The sequence below is a fragment of the Aedes aegypti genome, chromosome 2 (genome assembly GCF_002204515.2).
Source record: "Aedes aegypti strain LVP_AGWG chromosome 2, AaegL5.0 Primary Assembly, whole genome shotgun sequence".
Taxonomy (NCBI): domain Eukaryota; kingdom Metazoa; phylum Arthropoda; class Insecta; order Diptera; family Culicidae; genus Aedes; species Aedes aegypti.
The window spans coordinates 340,759,093-340,779,588 of record NC_035108.1 but is presented as its reverse complement, the minus strand read 5'-3'; the positions used below and the strand labels follow the sequence as shown (position 1 = coordinate 340,779,588).

Genomic DNA, 20,496 nt, shown 5'->3' with positions numbered 1-20,496 from the left:
TTGTCAAAAGTTTCCCTCAAAGCACCACATTTAACATAAATTTGAGCCCGCTGCTAATAACGCTGATCCCTAAACCTTATTTCATATTTCCATTGTCACCACGAAGCCGGAATCCGTGCAAATTCCGGCTTAGTCCGTCACGTTTTGCCCGTTGATGGGCTCGCACTTAGCAGCTCTAGGGGTCGTTAATTATCTCCATCATCATCGTAAGTTCCGCGCCAATCATTTGACGGCTAAATTGCATTTGTACCGCGTGTGTATGGTAATATTATACCGCCACAGTGGTTCCAATTTGATCTATGAAGCGGTCATAAATCACAGTCATAGAAATTGTCAAATCAATTATGTTTCGACTATCACAAACACTCTTTTAAATCACTTCAAAAATTCTGATTAAGGATTTCTTCATATATCGCACTACCAGAAGTTGCATAGGAATTTAGGTAAAAAGTCGTTTACTGACATTCTGGAGATCATAATTGATCCATTTAAAAGTGATGGAGTTGAAAAACAGAGCAGCTTATTTTTCGATTTTGACCTATGGACGAATACCCCTGTGCGCCTCAATCGATACGGAACAGCTCTCCCGGTGGCACCGCCAGAAGGAACCACTCAGCCCTGTTAAGTCGAGTGTGTGTGGGTTCATCGATGGTCGTCGTGACACTTGGATGAAGGAGGTGCAGAAGGAGTGCAGGGCAACCGGCAAGTGGGACACACCTCAGCTGGCGGCCACTTGGCGACGCGTGACCTAACCAGTGAACCAACAAGTGTAGTTAGGTGCAGTCAATGTACTCGATGCCTTTGTATGCAAAACGGATCCACTGACTGTGAAGGGACATACTTAGGGTAGAAGCACCGGTTTTGGTCATAACGCCAGTCAGTGTCATATTGGATAATATACTGTTGTACAAAATCGTTGCTTTTACCCTAGTCGAAGTTGGGGCCAAGTATGACGAATGCGACGACGACATGGCAAGTCATCAATTTTTGTGTTTACGATAGGTCCGTTGGTCATGGCGTCAGCTCTTCTGGATCGATACGATAAACATTGTTGATGTAATTTCTATATGCGTACATCACTGCTTTCGCAGCTAAATGCAAGCAAATGTAAAAATAAACTCAATGAATTGCAGAATGCTTTTCTTATATTCGTTCTCGAATGATACAGCTCTATGGTTCGCATTGTGTACAAAAGCTTATTATTGTTTCAACGGCTCGACAGTCAGAATTGTTGCATTAAAATACGAATGACAACGTCCCAAAATATAGAGAAAAGATGTTTTAGCTCTTGACATATCAGTGCATAGGGCCTGATATTTGATTGGGAAAAGTTTTAGTTTGACTATGCTTCTGAAATCGAGAAGAATTTCTTCAAAAGTTTGTATTTTTGCTCAATCGAATAGTGTTTGGTCTTTTGATAGCTTTGCTTGCTTCTGCGATAGAAGCGATGTTCGGCGTGCTATGCGGTTATCAAGTAATATCGTGAATTCTGATTAGGATTGGTTCTGGATCACATCATCAATCGAAGGTGGCTTCCAGATCCTTGCCTTATGCCACTATCTCAATATCCTTTCCATGACAACTGTGGAGATGCAGAGTTGCATTCTGGTTGTCTAACTTAAATTCCTTCCCTCTCCCGATAAACGTTGACTTTTAAATTGTGAGCTCTAGATTTATGCACATTTGAGAATGATTAGCTTATCCAATGTTTAATAATGAATGTGATGAAAAATTCTATTCATTCCACCATCTTTGCAATTTTGAATGTTCTGGTCAATCACGGAGTAGCCACTACGAATTGGTGATCTACATATGGTCATTAGGGTGGTTTAAAAAATCGTTTTTGCTCCACTCCGCTCATTCCATCCTAGACCAAATTCTTGGTGTCCTCCCAAAGTTTGAGCTCATTTGGATTACAACGGGGAAAGCAAGCAATTCATTCAATAGGTCATTTTTTTCCTTGTCTGTAGAGCCTTTTACCCACTGCGTCCAATAATTAGGAATATTGTGGTATGACCCATATTTAATTTTGTGCTCATCAAATATCCTCTCACAATTGAGATGTGGTGGACAATGGTTGATGGAGCACGTTATCCCAACTAGGCTCAACTCGTTTTATAAAGTTTATTACCCTGTTTGGATTGCATTGCCAAACTTCGGAGGGCTCTAATAACCCTTTTCCAAATATTGACAACCTTCCATTGAACAATGCTCCACAGCTGCAAAGCAAGTGTTCAGCGGTTTCGTTTTCGTTCAAACAAAATCGACATTCTGAGAATTGGATTGTCAATCTTGTAAAGGTAATACCTGCTCGGGCAGTGACCAGTCGTCAGACCGGTTATTACCCTGGTATTTTTTTATTAAGATTTAATATGGCCCGGGCATTTGACAGACTGGGTCTAATAAATCTTTTCGCTTGCTTGGTTGTATCCGTGGCATTCAAATTAGTTTCTACCATGGACATTTCCCAAGTTCTTAGTTTCATCCTAAGAGTACTCTCAGGAACTCCACAAAATGGTTCAGGGCCGACGAAGCTCGAAGCTGCACCCTGTCTTGCTAGATTGTCGGCGATTTCATTCCCTTCAATACCACAATGGCCGGGAACCCAGTACAACGTTACTTCGTTCCTACTGGCCAATTGCTTCAAAGAGAGAATACATTCCCACACTAACTTCGATTGACATGTAAATGCCTTTAGCGCATTTAATGCTGCTTGACTGTCCGAGAAAATACAGATCTTAGCAAACCTGTAATTCCTTTTGAGATAAACATTTGTGCATTCTAAAATTGCTTGAGTTTCAGCCTGAAATACAGTGGGGCTGCATCCCATAGCTATAGACTTACTAATACCGGGACCCAGGGCCGTATTTACGGGGGGTCCAAGGGGGCCATGGCCCCCGGGCCCCCGGGCCCCCACATTTTAGGGGCCCCCACAAAATACGACTAAATTGCTCATTATTTATAATTTTCAAATTAAAAAACGGCTGTTGGTGAATTAAAATGATGATATGAATTTTTCTGCTCAGCCATACTTTACGAAAAATTTTCTCCATTTTCAGTTATTGTGAACAGTTATTCCACCCAATAAATTGTTTTCCGACAAACATAACAGTAATAACAGGGCATTTTTATGATTGCGGTCGTAATTAATAGTTTTTCAGTTCTATTCTTGAGTTGTTTATCTCATAAAATAGAATTTTTACCATTTCATGCACCTCTTAACACTTTTCATTAGACAATTTTAGCTAATCTTAAGTATGATGTGCATTTCATCTAATGAACATTTTCTTCCAAAAACGTTACATATTTTATAATTCGTATATTAATTACATTAAATATGTGTCCAATATCGAATGTTAAGATTGATTATTCAGTTTATTAGTAATTATAAATGTTTTGAGGTGAATTAATAAATTTAATTGAATTGGTCTTACCTGTCTCGAGAAGCGGGGTAACTTAATGTTCAAACTTTCTACTTCAATTTCAATATTTCATAGCCATAACTTCCCATTTATGCGAGCATCAGCATGCTGCCGTAACGTGACTGAACTATTGTATTTGAAAAATATTCGCATTTGGAAATTATATTGAACAATTTGTCTGAACTGCTATTTTTAAGTCCCACTTCCCCCGTGGTACATAACAGTTTTCAAGCTTTCCAACACTATCTTTAAGCGGTTTTTCCGTCTCATAATATATTAAAATTCGTAGAATATTGGAAAATTGATTTGTTTTTTTTTTGGTTCTCACACAATTTGTACGAAGTGAAATATTCCTGAAAATATTCAAAACTGTTCTTCTGATAAGCAAGTTTTTGTCATTTACACCCATTGATCCCAACTTGCGCTTCTGAGGTTTACAAGCAGTCCAAACACAACTTAAATTAATTAAAACCTTATCCAGAACATTAAATATGAAAGTTATTAGGAAAATTACCAACGATAACATACCATACCATCAAAATTGTGTTCTGAGAAAAAGGCCCCCACAATACTCTGGCCCCAGGGCCCCCACATTTGTAAATCCGGCCCTGCCGGGACCAAAAACTCCAGCCCCGGTATTTTCGCCCATCTTGGATCCATTGGTGTAAAATACAACAGACCCTGGACGTAAACTTGGCCCACCAGATTCCCACGTATTGCGGTTTGGTTTAACCACTTTGAAAGGCACATCATAGTTGGTCTTCGTTATCATCCAGTCTTCTACTGTTTTTGTATCTGAGTTCAAGTTGAATTCCTTGATGATCTTCAAGTGTCCCATCAGATCACCATCTAGTATTTTATTGTAACGGATAAATTGCAAGGCATTTTTTGCAGCTTGCAGTTTAAAAAATTGATGCAAAGGTAGTATATTGAGAAGGGCATCCAAAGCAACTGATGGTGTGCTTTTCATTGCCCCAGTCATAGATATACACGCAAGCCTTTGTAACTTAGCTAACTTCTTTTGAGTGGTTACCTCATTTGTTTTAGGCCACCACACCAGTGAATCGTAAGTAATTTTAGGTAGCACTATTGCTGAATAAATCCAATGTACCATGTTTGGGCGTAGGCCTCAGGTTTTCCCCAAGGTTTTATTGCAGACCCACAGGGCATTTGAACCCTTAGTTATGATCTTATTTAGATGAGAATTCCAGTTCAATTTCTTGTCCAGAGTTACACCAAGGTGTTTTACTTCTTCCGAGAACTGAATTCGAATTCCATCCAAAAAAGGCTGTTTGAGGTTCACCTTTTTCCTCCTAGTAAAAGGAACAATAACTGTTTTCGAAGGGTTTACATTTAAGCCCTCACTTCTGCACCATTTGAGAGTACTGTTTAACGCAGATTGCAACCGATTGGAGATTGTGTCATCATGTTTTCCACGAATCACAATGGCCACATCATCTGCGTATCCAATAACCTCAAAACCTTGATCCTTTAGATTTTTAAGGAGTTCGTCTACTACTAACGACCAAAGTAAGGGCGATAATACTCCTCCCTGAGGACATCCCTTCTTAGATCTTATAGATAGTTGCGCACCTCCCAGATCAGCGGATATCTCCCGATCTCTGAGCATAGCCATTACCCATTCAATAATGCTTTTATCCAAGCCCCTTGTTTCCATTGCTGATCTCATGGAGCTATAGGATGCATTATCGAATGCTCCTTCGATGTCGAGAAATGCAACCACGGCTATTTCTTTGGCTTCAAGTGATTTCTCGATCTTACTCACTAGCGTCTGTAGTGCTGTAATAGTAGATTTATCCGTTTGATACGCAAATTGATATTTGCAAAGAGGCATTTCTATTAAACTTGTTGACTTGATGAAATCATCAATTATTTTTTCCATTGTCTCTAGCAAAACAGAGAAAAGGCTTATGGGTCTAAAGGCTTTGGGAGTTGTTTTATCCCTTTTGCCAGCTTTAGGAATAAAAACAACTCGAACCTTTCGCCACGCCTTAGGAATGTAAGACAGTGTAACGCTGGCTTTAAAAATTTCAGTAAGGAGCGGACAAAGCGCCTGCTTCCCTTGTTGTAGCAGAGCTGGGAAAATTTCATCTTTCCCGAAAGATTTGAAGGGCTGAAAAGAACTCAGTGCCCATTCGACCTTCGATGGAGTGAAGATTTCACAAGCTTTCTGATAGGCATTTGTAGACCATATATGTTCTACCTTATCTAGAACCTGCTCTTCAACCGAATATGGGATCGATCCTGGGAAATGAGCTCTCATCATTACTTCTAATGTTTTAGAAGAATCAACAGTAAAACTGCCATCCTCCTTTTTGAGGCTGCCTAGACCATTGGAGTGGTCTTTCGAAAGGACTTTGCGAAGCCTTGCGGCAGTAGGGGCACTGTTGATGTTTTCACATACCCGTCTCCAGTCCTTACGTTTGGCTTGACGTAATTATTTGTTATATTCTGTTAGAGCTTTTTTGTATTGAACCCAATCAGAAGTAATTTTTGCTCTACTGAATAACCGCCTGGATTTCTTCCTCAATTCTGCCAGTTTGTCAATCCATCAAGGCACATCCCTGTTAGAGGACCTTTGTTGAATAGGACAGCTAGCATGGTACGATGAGATCATTTGGTGAATGATCCCATCTGAGGCCTTATCCAGTTGAGAAACAGTCGTAAACTGTTCACCATCGTATGAATTTTTGTTCATTAAATGAAAACGAAAACGATAGAGAGTTCGGTTTTGCGTCGCCCGATCGATTTTGCTCACGATTTCGCGCGTTTTCGTCGCCGGAGAATTTATTTTTTTTCCCTGTTTGGAGCGTCTTGCTGGGTAGCGCTTCGTGAAGCCCAAGCAGGACAGTTCGGTTTTGCGTCGTCCGATAAATTTTGCTCACGGTTTCGCGCGTGTTTTCGTCGCCGGAGAATTTTTTTTCCCTGTTTTGGAGCGTCTTGCTGGGTAGGTATTTGGGAAGGCCCAAGCAAGACGGTTTGTTTTCGGAACGCCAAGAAGTTTTGCTGTCAGTGTCAGTTTTGTGTTCAGTCGAGAATGGATTACCAACTGGTGAGTTCGTTTCATGCTTATGATAACACATTTTTTCTTGAAAGCGTAACTTTTATGTAATATTAAAACAAACTTTGTATGGTTCGTCACAATAAGTGTCGGCATTATGCTTTTTTGTTATACAATTTCAATATACATATATTTTTCTCTTTTTGACATTATTAAAAATTATCTTTTGAATTGTTCGACATTGTGAATGTTGACGTATTTTTTAAAACTTCTACCATATCGAGACAAAATGCACAGTAATACTCATATGTCATTTTAAAACAAACTATGTATGGTTCGTCACTACAAGTGTCGGCATTATTCCTGTTTCATATAATTTAAAATATATACATGTAATTTTCAGTTTTCGTCATTAATAAAAACGTCTTTTGAATTGTTCGACATTATAGATGTTGACGTATTTTTTAAAGCTTCTACCAAAAACTTCTCGAGACAAAAATACAAAACTAGCTTTAAATATAAGTCGTATATTTCCCCCTTGTCCATGGATCGCATCACCGACCAGAGGTGACTCCCAGATCTTTTCCTCCCTCACTAATAAACACCCTTCCCGTGGTGATTGTAGAGATGCAGAGGTATTCTCGGTCTCTAGAAGCAACAATCATTACACCCTAACATTCCTTCCCCATCCCAACTGACTGTAAGGACTTGGCCGGCGCCGTTATTGATCAATAATATTAGATCTGCTAAAATTGCACTCCGAGAGTAAGCAGAAACTCCCATGCCTTATTCATTTGGATCGTAGTGCAATTCTTACCAGTTCCGATCAATCACGGAGTAGCAACCATTGACATGTACAGTCAGTCTATGCTATGCTATGCTTAAATGAAAACGATAGAGGTCCCAGTTGTTTTTTTTAGGGTTTCGCTTTCTTCTATTGCTGATCCAGCTTTATAGTCAAACCGGATGTGTTTGTGATCTGACAATGATTCTTCATTGGAAACATGCCAATTCACAATATTGCCCGACAGTAGGTCAATACAGATCGTAAGATCCAGCACCTCCTGTCGGATAGCATTTATAAAAGTAGGAGAATCCCCTCTGTTACATAGGTCAATATTGTTGGACGATAAGTAGTTCAAAAGATCTTCTCCTCTTTTATTGATACCCGTGCTGCTCCAAATTGTATGATGGGCATTTGCATCGCACCCTATTATAAATTGAGCGTTCAATAGGTCATAGTTAGGGCGGTTTTAAATTTAAAAATGTTTGAGAATCCAATCTCCCATATGTTTCTTACCATCCTCACAAAAAAAATAGTGTTCTGTGAAATTTTCAGCTTTCTAGGTGGTGATTTAAAGGTGGTCCAAAGACAATGTAGGTTTATATGGAAATTACTATGGAGAAATTTTGAGATATGTTCCAAGCACACTAGTACTGTAATGTAAGTACCTACCTTACATTGATGGCTACAGCGTAGCGTCACGCCATTGCCGGGCGTACTGTAGAGCTCCATCTTCGTCGGTCTTGGGCGAAACTTCTCCAGTTGCCCCGAACGTTTAGGGTCGCCAGGTGCTCTTCCACTGCGTACAGCCAGCGTATTCGTGGTCTTCCCCGAAGCCGCCGACCACTACCTGGTTCCCTGCTGAATATTATTTTCGCAATTCTTTCTTCCAACATTCGCACTAAGTGACCAGCCCACTGAAGTCTGCCGTATTTTACACGATTGATAATATTCGCATCTTTGTACACTTGATACAACTCGTGATCAGGGTTGGGAAAAGTTATAAGATTCACACTACAGTAGGCAAGCGTAACAAATGACAGTCAGCAAAGCCAGCGAAACTCACTGCTATCGCTGATGTAGGCAACATGCCTTGAAAATAGCAAAACACTCGTTGCTAAGGGCAACCCAAAACTACTGTAGAAAAATGTTCTATTTCCCGGTGCATTTCCCGCATTTACAGCCTTCAATGACACTTCTGTTTTAGAAAAATTCATGTACTCAACATAGGCTACTTGATGAGATTCACGATTTCAAACTACTGTAGTGAGAAAGCCACGTGATGCTCGCGAAATTCAAGCCTACTACTATGACTATTCCCAGCCCTGCTCGTGATTCATGCGTTTGCGTCACACACCATTTTCGAGTTTCCCACCGAGTATTGTCCGCAGCACTTTACGCTCGAAAACACCGAGAGCTTTCCGGTCTGACTCTTTCAACGTCCACGCTTCGTGCCCGTAGAGAGCCACCGGAAGAGTCAATGTTTTATACAGGGCAAATTTTGTTTCGGTTTAATAAAATTTTAAAAAATATTCGCTTAAATTTTCTAGAATCCTTGATGTTGAATGATCTTCAAATTCAATTTCCACAAAAGATATACATATTTCCTCACTCCGAACCATAATAAATACATGTAATAACAACAATAATTTTTCCCTTACTCAATCACAATTTCTCTTTCGTCTCTTTTACAGAAGAAGAATGCTACCACTGTATGGCGAGTCTGGTGGCACCTAAGGATAAAGTGTTTATCACGCAGACAAAATTACTTTACGAAGTCACCTGGAAGACTGTGATGCAAATTGCCAAAAAACATGCGGTAAGTAACAACAACCCTAACATAATAAGGTTTACACAATATAAGGCTGAAAACCTCAATCTCCCGTTTTAGAAATCCGCAGTACTGTATTTATCGAGATTATGCCCCGGCCAGAAATCGGAGCGCATCTTCATGGACTGGTGTTGGTGGATCCTCGGCGGGCTTCCGTTTCCGCACCTGGTGCGGGTGATGGACTGCTTCTTCCACGAAGGCATCAAGGTGTTCTACCGGGTTGCCCTCGCCATCCTCATTCTCTTTCACAAACACTCGACCGCCACCAACTCCGAGTGGGACGCCGACACGATCAAGAATGACATCGACAATGCGCTACCAAAGTTCTGCAAAAACATCCCGGTCTCGCCGGCCAAGCTCCTGCGGACGGCTTTTAGTATAAGAGCACTTAGGTAAGGCGCTTGTCAATCATTCAAAAATGTTCAACTGACTCACTAATGATTCCTCTCGTTACAGTTCAACCTACATATCTAGGATTTTTCTAAAGACTGAAATGGTACTAAAGAGTAAGTCAGTTCTTAGTGGTTCGAAGCAGATGGTAAGATCACGTTCTAGCGATAATTTACCAACGAGTCAATCCCAAGTCAACGTACAAATGATGTCACATACACTAACCATTAGAGAGGTGAGTAGACCCGAGCCATCCAGCAAAGCTAGCTAACGTAAGAGTGGTTGCGGTCAAGTTTTACCACCGTTTTCATTTTCTGTTTCTTGGTTGAGGTTTTTTCACATTGACATAGCGTTGCCGGCGGCGAGATATTCCGCTTTTATTGGAAAACTTCGCCGGCTTCCGCCACGTCATGCGCTATCATTTTTCCTCCGGGTTCATCGCCAGCCGGCGCCGTAAATCCTTCATTTTCATTCATTCTGGTAGCATAAAAATTTGTATATTTTCTTATTCCTTTTTTTCTGTTGTTCTTTCCCACACTGAAACTCATTTACGTGCCTTCGCTTCCGTCATAATTTGTTCCCTTTGCCGAAATGACATGACGTGAACGAAACACTGTCTAGAAGTTGAAGGATGATCGGGATTCCTGTCGGGCGATGGTATGGGCTCTAATTCTGTACTAATCCTTACAGCGTTTGGTTTTTGTTTGTTGAGTGTGGTTCTATACTAACCTAAAGTGGTACGAGTATTGATGGACTGTAGAACACTTGCCCGAGTGTCACTGAAAAATCACTAGTCTCCCGAATGGCAATGTTAATCCTTGAAAGGCTTTTACAATAGATTGGATTAGTTTTCAAACTTTTTCTTTGTGCATTCATATACTCAAAAATTAAAGACAGATAAGAAGAATCTCTAGACTTGTCAGAAGCGTACTAAACCCCAGTGAAAAAAATTAGATGACATTTATCCTTCTAGGACTCAGTTAGAGTTGCTTTAAATTTATTTAAATTTCGTCTCGTCGACTCTCCACATCTTGTTATCGGAGGGACCTGGGAGGGAGGCACCGATACTACACACGAAATATAAGACAACGTTATTTTAAACTGCAAGATAACTCCAGTATGCCAACAACAATCAAGGCAGGCTTCGAGAAAATCGGTAGTTTCCTTTTGTTGTGCACCTTCGATTTTTCCTGACCAACATGAAAAAAGGGCCACAGTTTTCTATGCACTAAATATTCATTTTCATTGGAAAAAGTAGAACGATGCGTTTTTCAATGCTTTATGTTCTATCAGATTAAATGGTGCTCACGTGACATTACTTGCATTATGTGCATGAATTGATTTTTATTCGATTTTTATCACTTTTGAAGAAATACGAAAATGTGTTTTAATCAGTTACGCGCTTTTTTCATGTTAGTCCAATGTTTGAGATCTGGGCTCACAGTGACAGTTCGTGACAGCGGAATCTCGGCTCACTATGACGTACAGAAATTTTGTATTGGTTTCTCCCTCCCAGGGAGGGACCATCGAGATAGGGAGAGATCGAAACATAGAAAAAAAGTTTAATGAATACTAGATTGAAAATCACTCCGTTACCAGGAAAATTGAAAACAAACAGACGTAATTTCGTCTCCGCAAATTATTTTGAATCCATAAAATCTAGTCTAGTAACCTTTGATTATGAGAATATCGACATATCGAGAGAAAAGCGGGAATAGAAATCTCATCGAGATAGGGAAATACCGAGATATCAAGATATAGAGAGTGAAAATGTATGCAGAATGAAGGGACCGAAAAAATCATCAACATAGGGAGAGATATCGAGATGTGGAGAGTCGACTGTATACTCAACTCTCCATAACTCGATATTGAAGGGACCATCGAGTTAGGCCGGTATCTAGTTACAGAACACAAAACCAGTGCAACTGCGAACCAAGCGACCATCGAGGTAGCCATGAAAACCAATTTTCAATATGGTTCTCTAACTCTCGAGATACGAACGCTTTGGAAACCAATGAAAGTTCATTGGGTACCCTATTAAAAACCTCTGAAAATCCTTTTAAAACCCACTTGAAATCTATAGGAGTGCTCTGAATATCCATGTGTTTCCTCTTGAAATATTTGATAGCCCTTAAGTACATTTTCCACAACTTCGTTTCCAATATTTTTGTTCCTCGTTCACTTTACAAATCACGATATTAGCTCATAAATGGATTAATTGATTGTTAATCAATTGTTGTCAATTTAACCAAATTTTTGTGTTGTTTCTTTTACTGCTATAACATTCCCTAAAAATAGAAAATAAAATCCTTTTTTTTTAATTTTTAAATTTAAATATATTCATTAGATTTTTGATGTTTAGGTCCTTACAATTTATATGAGAACGTACTGTGTACAGCATGAAACACACCGCGTGTCTTTCTAAGACCAAAATTTTATATTCATTCGTCTATGTGTACAAGGATTCACCTCTTCACAACTAATCCACACTTCTTTTCTTATCCTATTCTATTTCACGCTGCTTTCCAAATGGAATATACTAACCAATTAAAACTCCACTCATTCTCCAATAAACTCACCATTCATCGTGGGAACGAATACCGCCATCGATAAAAAATCTCCTACCGCGAGGCTCGTTTTTCAATCTTCTCATGACGGTGACACCGTATCACGATTCGATATTCAATTTGCACCCCCGATGATGAAATGGCACTAATACGATCACGCTCGCGTAAATCCCGTTTCCCGCGAATTGCGTCTCGGTTTCGCTTTGATGTCGGTGAAAAATTGTACCCGCTTTTGTCATTAATCGGATTCGGAAATACGCTTCTGGTGGGGGTGCAGGGGGCGCACTCACCGGATGTGAGAGTTTTATCGATGGGAGTTTTCCCAACCCAAGCAATAAAGAGTAAAGTTTGTGATCAGGATGACGTAAGTGTTGATTGTACCCGTTAATTGTGGACTTTTCTGTTTAACTGTTGTTTTTCGTTTCGCACCTTCTTGGTTATCAATTTGAGTATCCATAAAATTGTTGTTGATCGAAAAGAGTATATCGAAAAGATTGATTTGTTTTTTACGAATATTCGCATTGAGCTGTTTTCTTGGAATTGATTCCAAAACCACAACATAGTCTTCTTAAAACTTTTATTCGAAAGACAACAATACTTTTCTTACCCTAACAAACTCGCTACAATTGCAATTATAACCCTGGAGCGTTTTTATTAAACTTGATTTTCCCCGTGAATGCCTTTTTCTTTTGATTTTGAAAGCAACATCACAAGAACAAAAATGTTATTTTCAACTGTTTTCCTTCTCGTTTTCATTCCACGAATCGCCACCAGCTTTTTACGCTTTGGTCCTGGCTGCCAGTTAGAATAACAATGTACCAGCCCGTACTGCTCTACACAACGGAGGAGCACGGATGCTCACTGACGACATTCTACGTACGAGTGGAGCAGCATGAACCCACGCTATTGATGATCAAAACCTGCAATAATGAGGTAATTATTTTCTACGCGTTTCCCAAATCCTGACCTCATAATACTAATTTCGATTTTCCTCTCAATCAAAACAGGTGTTCGGTGCCTATTGTTCATCGCGGTGGTTCGAGCGTAACCTCAAGGACGACCGTGGCCAGCGGCAGGCGTACTTTGGCACCGGCGAAACGTTCCTGTTCTCTCTCTATCCGGAGCGCGCAAAATATCCCTGGGTCGGAATCGAGGGCGATAAGGGTCTGGGCCACGCATCGGAACTGTTCATGGCCGCCGACTCCAAGATGATCACGATCGGGGGAGGGTGAGTGTTATACTTTCATTTTACCTAGTTCTGAATGAAATCTTGCTCAGTTAACAAAGTTATTTCATAAATGTGTTGAAATGCAACTCGGGTCGGGTGGACAGAAAAGCTTGTACTGCCCTTTGCACTTGTTAGTTCATTCGGCCATTCGTCATGAGACGTCTAATAAAAGCTCTTGGAAGATTTCTCTGACCTGCCCTTCTACGCCTGCTTGTCCCATGTTCTATGTAAACCTTATGGACCGCGGGACAAATATGCGTAGAACGGCAGTGACGTTTGCTCAAAAAATCCTGCAGGAATTCTAAAGCATGGCTGTCACTAGAAAGTCGCTATTTTAACTCTTTCTTTTCCACGGCTTTGATGGACTATTTCTTTCATCAGTTTTTTAATTGTTTTTCAATAGTGAATTGATTGTTTCTCAACACTCATCAGTACTTCTATACTCATCAGATTAATCCAAAAGTTAACAATTTTTTTTACCATTGAAAAAAATGTGCTAACGTTTGGATTGATCTAATAAGTATAGAATCATATTCTAGTAACTACAGTCAAGACTCTACTATGCTTCTCTTTTACTATGCTTCTCTAACTCGATATTGAGAGTCGAGTAAAAGAGAGCTGACTTATTGAATAGTTTTCATCCTGATACGGTTTGTCTCACTTCGGAGCTACCATGGGAAAGAGATGATTAACAGAAGGTCTCCAAAGTCTCTTTCTCACCTTCCAATCGTCGTATGATTTGTCACTATTAGAACTACAACGCTGCTGATGTGAACGAAGAGATTTTTTCACCAGTGTTGTGCAAAATATAACAGTGTAACGACTGAAGTTCCAAAAAATACTTTTACCATTTTTTTCTCTGGAATTTACATCGAAAATTTTTCATAAATTTCTATATTCTTGTTTAATACATCAACAGAACATCAAGAACACTTATTTTTGAAAAAAATTCTGGAAATATGTCTGAAGTTCTGCAGGTATTATAAGCAGGAATCAACAAATCAATATTTATCGTGAAGCTCCTAGACAAAATCCTGAAGAAATCTCAGGACAAATTTCTGGTACCGTAATCCGGGGTAATATTGATCGCAATGACCCTCCTCGTAAAAAGTCCGAACCAGCATTTATCGATAAAATATTTTCAATGCATGAATGGTGATTCTCTTCCTTGGTGGTAGTTGGTCCCTAGTGATTTATCCTACCTCCGTTCTGGTCACGATCTTCAGATTATCGTGATTCGTCAACATTCGTATTGATAAAGTGGAGGGACATGGTTGAAATGGAGTTTAAAAGAAACGAATGTCAGAACAGGTATCCACCGGCGACGCCAAACGGACCAACGTAATGTGGTGTAATTTGGGATTTGTGTTGGGTTTTTCCCTCAAACCAAAAGAATATAGAGCCACAAAATTAATTTCGAAGCATTCTGTATTTTAGCGCTCCCACACACATCTATCACACGCCTTCGATAATGCTAACTCCTACGCTAATGCCCTATGCTATGGTCTTCGGCCAGATTATGGTCTCCTTCTTGCCCTGCGGGCGATCATCACTTGTGCGCATGCTATAGTGTACTCACGGCTTCTTCTCCCTAGAGTTCGTCACCTCGTCTAGCTCGCCGTCTTCTTCGCGCCGACAATGGTCGACAGTCTCGCTGTTCTGCCTTTTTTGCACCGCCTCCGTTCCTCTAAATGCCCCTCACTGTGGAGCTTGGCTACGTTCGCGTTCGATGAACCTCCGTTAGCAGACACCGACCACTCTGTGAATGCCACCAGACAGGTATTTGTTCTGGCCGACGGGTTTGGATCTCTTGCCGACAACCGAGATCTGTTAGGTACTCGATCCAGCGTTTCACCAGGATCTCCCACGGCCAAGTGCTTGTCCGGATTGGATGCTTTGCTGCCTCGGATTAAAACGTAACAGAAAAAAAAGCGCCCTAAACGGCCTTCATTAGTAACATGCGGACGCTTCCGACTAGAGTGACTCACCCGTGGATTTGGGACGCTTTTTCGGAGTATTTCTCAGCGCTTTCCTCGTTCCCAAACGGACGGTTGGAGATTAGGGTCGACTTCTGTGTGGAACGGGAAATCGTCACAAAACGTTACGCGCATGTTAATGTCGGTCAAAATTACCTCACGCTAGTTCCTTCAGAACTTCCTTGTCCTGGCTACTTTTTGCCGTTGGTTTTTGCCGGATGATGCTCGGAACGGATTCCTATTTTGGCAGAGAGTCGGTGGTTATCATTCCATGTTATACGGCCATTGCGATCTAAATTACCTTGGCACAGTCCCTGAACACAGCTGTGCTCTTCTCACCGGTCCCGCAGCGCGTGTGCTGGCGTTTTTTCCTTGATCCGGGCTAGGCGGTCCGAATCCCGTTAGCTGCTGCCCCGTCGAAATCTGGAACTTTCCTTTGGTCCGCGCGTCCTGGCACCGTGTCGGCAAGGATTTGCTTCGATCAACTTAGTCTGCCACGAGGAGGCAGCTATCTCGGCAGCTTCGAGCACTAGCACCTCTTCTCTTGCTGCTGCCAGTGCACTTTTTGTCTGCCACAGCGGAAACAAACTTTTTCCTGTGTTGTGGTAGTACTGATGATGACAGATGTGAATCGTATTCTCAAAGGGCGTGTTCGAGTTAATCGCTTTTGTGTACAGTGTAATTTATGCTCGAAATTAACTAAATTCGAAATGAACGTTACACAACTTCACTGTGGGGATTGAATTTTTCATGAATCGGTAACAGCGATTCATGAAAAATTCTAAACTTTCACTTCCGTTAAGAAGTTTTCTAGAGACTGAACTGATCGTGTAGTTTAGCTTGAACAGACTTCAAGACATACAAAGAGGCACCAAAATCCAAACTAAATTTACGCAAGTCGCACCACTTGCCAGAGAGGGTACACATAATCCAAAGCTTCAAGTTTCTGATTAACGACAGCGAGTCCTGTCAGATGAATTGATCAGACGCCAACGAAGTCTTGGCAAATGGTCTCTAGAGAAGTTCTTGTCCATCATCTCTATGCTAGCTGTCCCACAGTGGAACATTCAAATAGATTATGTCTAGTTGTAACTAAAACTAGAAAAATCTTACATCTACACAAGAAACATAGAGGTAAATTGTTGTATTGGCTAAATTACTTAAGGCTAGGACATCATCGATGGTATGATTCCTTATAATTGCCTATTTTCGTGCCTAATGGCTTAGTCACTGACCGAAGTCGAGTGCATAGCTTGTGTAGTTGGTTCGGAAAAGAGCGCATTTCCTCGCCCTCGATGTGCATGGGTCCAAGAATAGGGTTCACAATTCCAAGTTACCTTGGAATATCCGCGCCCCTGGTCGCGTTGCTTTTGGGTGATACCCGGGATGATAATGCCATGCAATCGCCCGAACACTACGAGGTGCCGAGAAGACCTTTATTTGACAGATTTACAGGAATGCGTAACACTTTGGACCTGATCGATATTTGCAGCTGCTGCTGCCGCCAGTACACCATCCAGGGCTTGTGACTTCATTGCTTCCACGCTTGGTGTCTTTCTCGAGCTGAACTCCTCGTAACTGGTGTTGTTCATAGCTGATCTTGTTTGGTATTTGGAGCCACCTTACTCACTACAGGCTTTCAGGGTCCCAATCTCCCGTGCCTTCCGTAGGCTTTGTCCTGTCGTGTTGTTGTTGTTTCCGTCGTTGGTATTTGGAGCTTCCTTACTCACTTTAAGTTTTCAGGGTCCCAATCTCCCGTGCCTTCCGTAGGCTTCGTCTTGTCGTGTTGTCGCTCCAGTTGCTGGTATTTGGAGTCTCCTTACTCACTATAAGTTTTCAGGGTCCCAATCTCCCATGCCTTCCGTAGGCTTCTGGACGTCGTGTTTTCATAGCTGAAGGTCTTGTCGAGGTGGAGAGGTAGTCATGAAGAAGTTGTTGCTCATCACACCTGACTTGGTGCCATTTTCCCGATTTGGCACGGATTTTCGGAGCGTAGAACTCATTGTTGACAGGGTTTGCCTGTGGACATAGCTGAACCAATAACGTTTAGTCCGCCTTGATGTCTTTTGCGTGATAGCGGCCTTGCTTCCCATCCGCGACGTCTTCCAGCATGTAGATGTTCTTCCCCAAAATCTGTTTCACTAGTGCCGGAACGTACTTTGGATCCAGTTTCCTGTTTACGTGATCTGCTTTGGAGGACTGAGTGAAGGTTCGCCTCCAGACGACGTCGCCTATGTTGAAGTCCACCTGTCGCGTGCGTAGATTGTACCTCTGCTTCGTTTTTTCGTAGTTCTTCCTAATCCGCTGCAGCACGAACTCTTGGATTCTCTTCATCGCTGACAACCGCATGTCCTGTGCCACTTTCGGATCTTCCGGTGTATTCATGTTCGCTTGTACGTAGAGGTCCGTATGGAGTATCAGGTCTCGTCCGAAATTTGCAAAATGCGGGCTCACTCCCGTCACTTGATGCTTAGCACTGTTGATGGCTGCTGTTATCGCTGCCAGATTCTCGTCCCATCCTGCATGGTTCTCATCCAGAAGCGCTCGAACACAGGTGATCAGCACTCGATTCACGCGTTCGGCGTTATTCACCATCGGCGAATAGAAGGCCGTCTTCATGTGCGTGATCTTGTGCCGTGCCAGAAGCGATTTGAACGCGATGGACTCAAACTGTCTCCCATTGTCTGAGAGGATGATTCTTGGCCGTGAGAACTTCAGGAAGACATGCTGTTCCAGAAACTCCACCATCTTTCCAGAATCTGCGCTGCGCATGGGATGAGCGATAACATACTTCGTGATCCAATCCACCACAACTAACAGTACCGTGTTGCCGCGTTTTGAGCGAGTAAGAGGTCCCACGAAGTCCACTGACACCAGCTCCCATGGTATTCTGGCAGGTTTCAGACCTCCCATGTCTGGCATCATGGCAGAGTTTGGCGCTTTGCTAGCTTTGCAAACTTCGCAACTCCGGACGTACTGCCCTATGTTTTCTCTCATCTTCGGCCAGTAGAAGTGAGACTGAACCTTGTCTAGCGTTTTGTGGAATCCTAGATGACCGGCCGTTGGCGCGTCGTGGCAGCGCTTGATGACCTCCACGCGATTCTTCAACGGCACAATCCGCTTCCATTTATGCGTTGTTGTTCCTCCTTCTCTGCAAAGACAGTTTTTGTAGATCTCGTTGTCCACCAGCCTGAAGTCTGGGTAATCGTCTCCTTGAGTTTTTATTTTGTGCGCCAAGGCTTCAAACCATGGGTCCTCTGAATCTACGCCTGTAACGAACGTGGTTACTGCTACAACCCGCGAGAGCGCGTCCGGAACTACGTTGATGCTTCCCTTCCGGTACTTGATCTCGAAGCCGAAGGCATTCAATCTTAGGATCCACCTGCTCATCAGCGCTGTCGGGTTTTTCATGGACAGTAGATATGACAGTGCAGCATGGTCACAATACACAATGAATTTCACTCCTTCTATGTACCCTCTGAATTTTTCTACGGCGCGGATTACTGCCAGGCATTCCCGTTCGGTTACCGAGTATTTGCGCTCCGATGACGACAGCTTTTGCGAAAAGTAGCTTACCGGATGTTCTTCTCCGTCTACCTCCTGCGTTAAGACCGCACCAATAGCGATGTCACTGGCGTCGCATGCTACCGAGAATGGTTTGCTGTAATCCGGCATGATCAACACCGGAGCTGACACTAGCGCGGCCTTCAGGTTTAAGAAGGCCTCCTCTGCTTTCGCCGTCCAGCGGAACTTTATCTTCGTCTTCGTTAACTCGGTTAGCGGGGCGGCGATCCGTGAGAACTCCGCTATAAACCTTCTGTACCAGTTACACAGGCCCAGAAATCTCTGCACTTCTTTTCTGGTTGTTGGTGCTGGGTACTTTACGATGCAGGCTATCTTTTCATCGTCCACCTTCCAGCCGTCTTGATTCAGCACATAACCAAGATATCTTATCTCCTCTCTGCAGAACTTCGATTTTTCTGGCGAAATTGTCAGGTTCGCACGCCGTAGTCGGGCCGCTACCTCCGTCAGCATTTCCAAATGCTCTTCGAAAGTACGAGAGCAGATGATGATGTCATCCAGATAATGGAAGACTCGAGGCTCTAGGTCTGCAAACAGATGCGTCATCAATCGCGATAGAGCTTGGCTGGCCGTGCAGAGTCCGAACGGGACTACCTTAAACTGGAAGTGTCCTCGTGAGGGTACGGTGAACGCCGTCAACGGCCGGGACGCCGCTGCTAGTGGTAGTTGCCAAAAAGCATCTTTCAAGTCGATCGACGAAATGTACGCACATCCCCCAAGGTTGTTGATGATGGCAGAGATTTGTGGAATCGGGTATCCTTCGTTGGTCATGATCGAGTTCAGATGTCGCGCATCGAGGCATACCCTGTAGTTCCCGTTCTTTTTCTTAACCGCCACGAGTGGGTTGTTCCATGGGGAGAACATCGCTTCCTCTATCACGTCTAGTGTCACCATCCGGTCGATCTCCTTGTTGACTTCGTCCAGCACGTACTTGGACATCGGGTAGTGCCGTTGCTTTTTGGGTTTTGCTTCACCAACATCTATTCGGTGCTCGTACAGGCTGGTTCGACCTAACTTACCGTCCTCCGCAGTTGGAAATGTTGCGATGACTCGATGTAATGCTTTTCTCTGCTCTGGTGTCAACTCCTTCATCGAATCCTCTTCTGGTGTTTTCGCTGTCTCCGGATTAGTGTCGATTTCGATGCCTTCTTCTTCTAACGAACAGCACACCGGTTTTACTCCGAATGTTCTCCAGAAGTTCATGCCGAGCACAATGCATTCTGGTAGCGATGGGGCCAGGAGTACTGCGATTGTCTGAATTCGGTTGTTGAAAGCTATTGGAAGATATACGAAGTTGCGAATGTTGTGCGCGGTACCATCAACTGTTTTTATTTGACCTTTTGCTTCTCCTTTCCGCAGTCGGAGTTCTTCGATGATCTTGACCGCGTTTCCGCCAAGAAGGGAACAGCTTGCACCACTGTCCAGCAGTCCACGTAACTTCTTCCCCAGGATTGATATCTCTGCATGCGGGCGTTCGTCGTCTTCGGGGTTGATGATGATGGAATTGATCATGGCTTGGTTCGGGATGTCTGAGGGATTGTAGAAGTTTTGCGAGGATCTCCTTCCCTCGATTAGTGATTCCCCGCGACAGCGTTTCCCAGACCTGTTCGACAAGTCGGACAGCTACGCAGCGAATAGCCTTTGTGCCCACAGCGATAGCAAAACATGACCGCTTGAGGCTTTGGACAGTCCAT

At 42.6% G+C, this 20,496-nt stretch overlaps 1 protein-coding gene across 9 annotated transcripts in view; it reads left to right on the top strand.

Moving 5' to 3' along the window:
- Positions 1-20,496, top strand: part of LOC5573096 (TBC1 domain family member 24) — a 207,353-nt gene that overhangs the window by 172,407 nt on the left and 14,450 nt on the right. For 6 of the 9 annotated variants that reach the window (XM_021846097.1, XM_021846098.1, XM_021846096.1 and 3 more), the window contains 6 exons: positions 8,923-9,047; positions 9,120-9,451; positions 9,516-9,684; positions 12,294-12,380; positions 12,791-12,949; positions 13,024-13,244. In XM_021846097.1, coding sequence (XP_021701789.1) covers positions 8,923-9,047; positions 9,120-9,451; positions 9,516-9,684; positions 12,294-12,380; positions 12,791-12,949; positions 13,024-13,244 — 1,093 coding nt within the window. Of the gene's footprint in view, positions 1-8,922; positions 9,048-9,119; positions 9,452-9,515; positions 9,685-10,070; positions 10,107-12,293; positions 12,381-12,790; positions 12,950-13,023; positions 13,245-20,496 lie in introns of all 9 variants that reach the window. The other 3 variants (XM_021846100.1, XM_021846099.1, XM_021846101.1) reach the window with 3 other exon arrangements.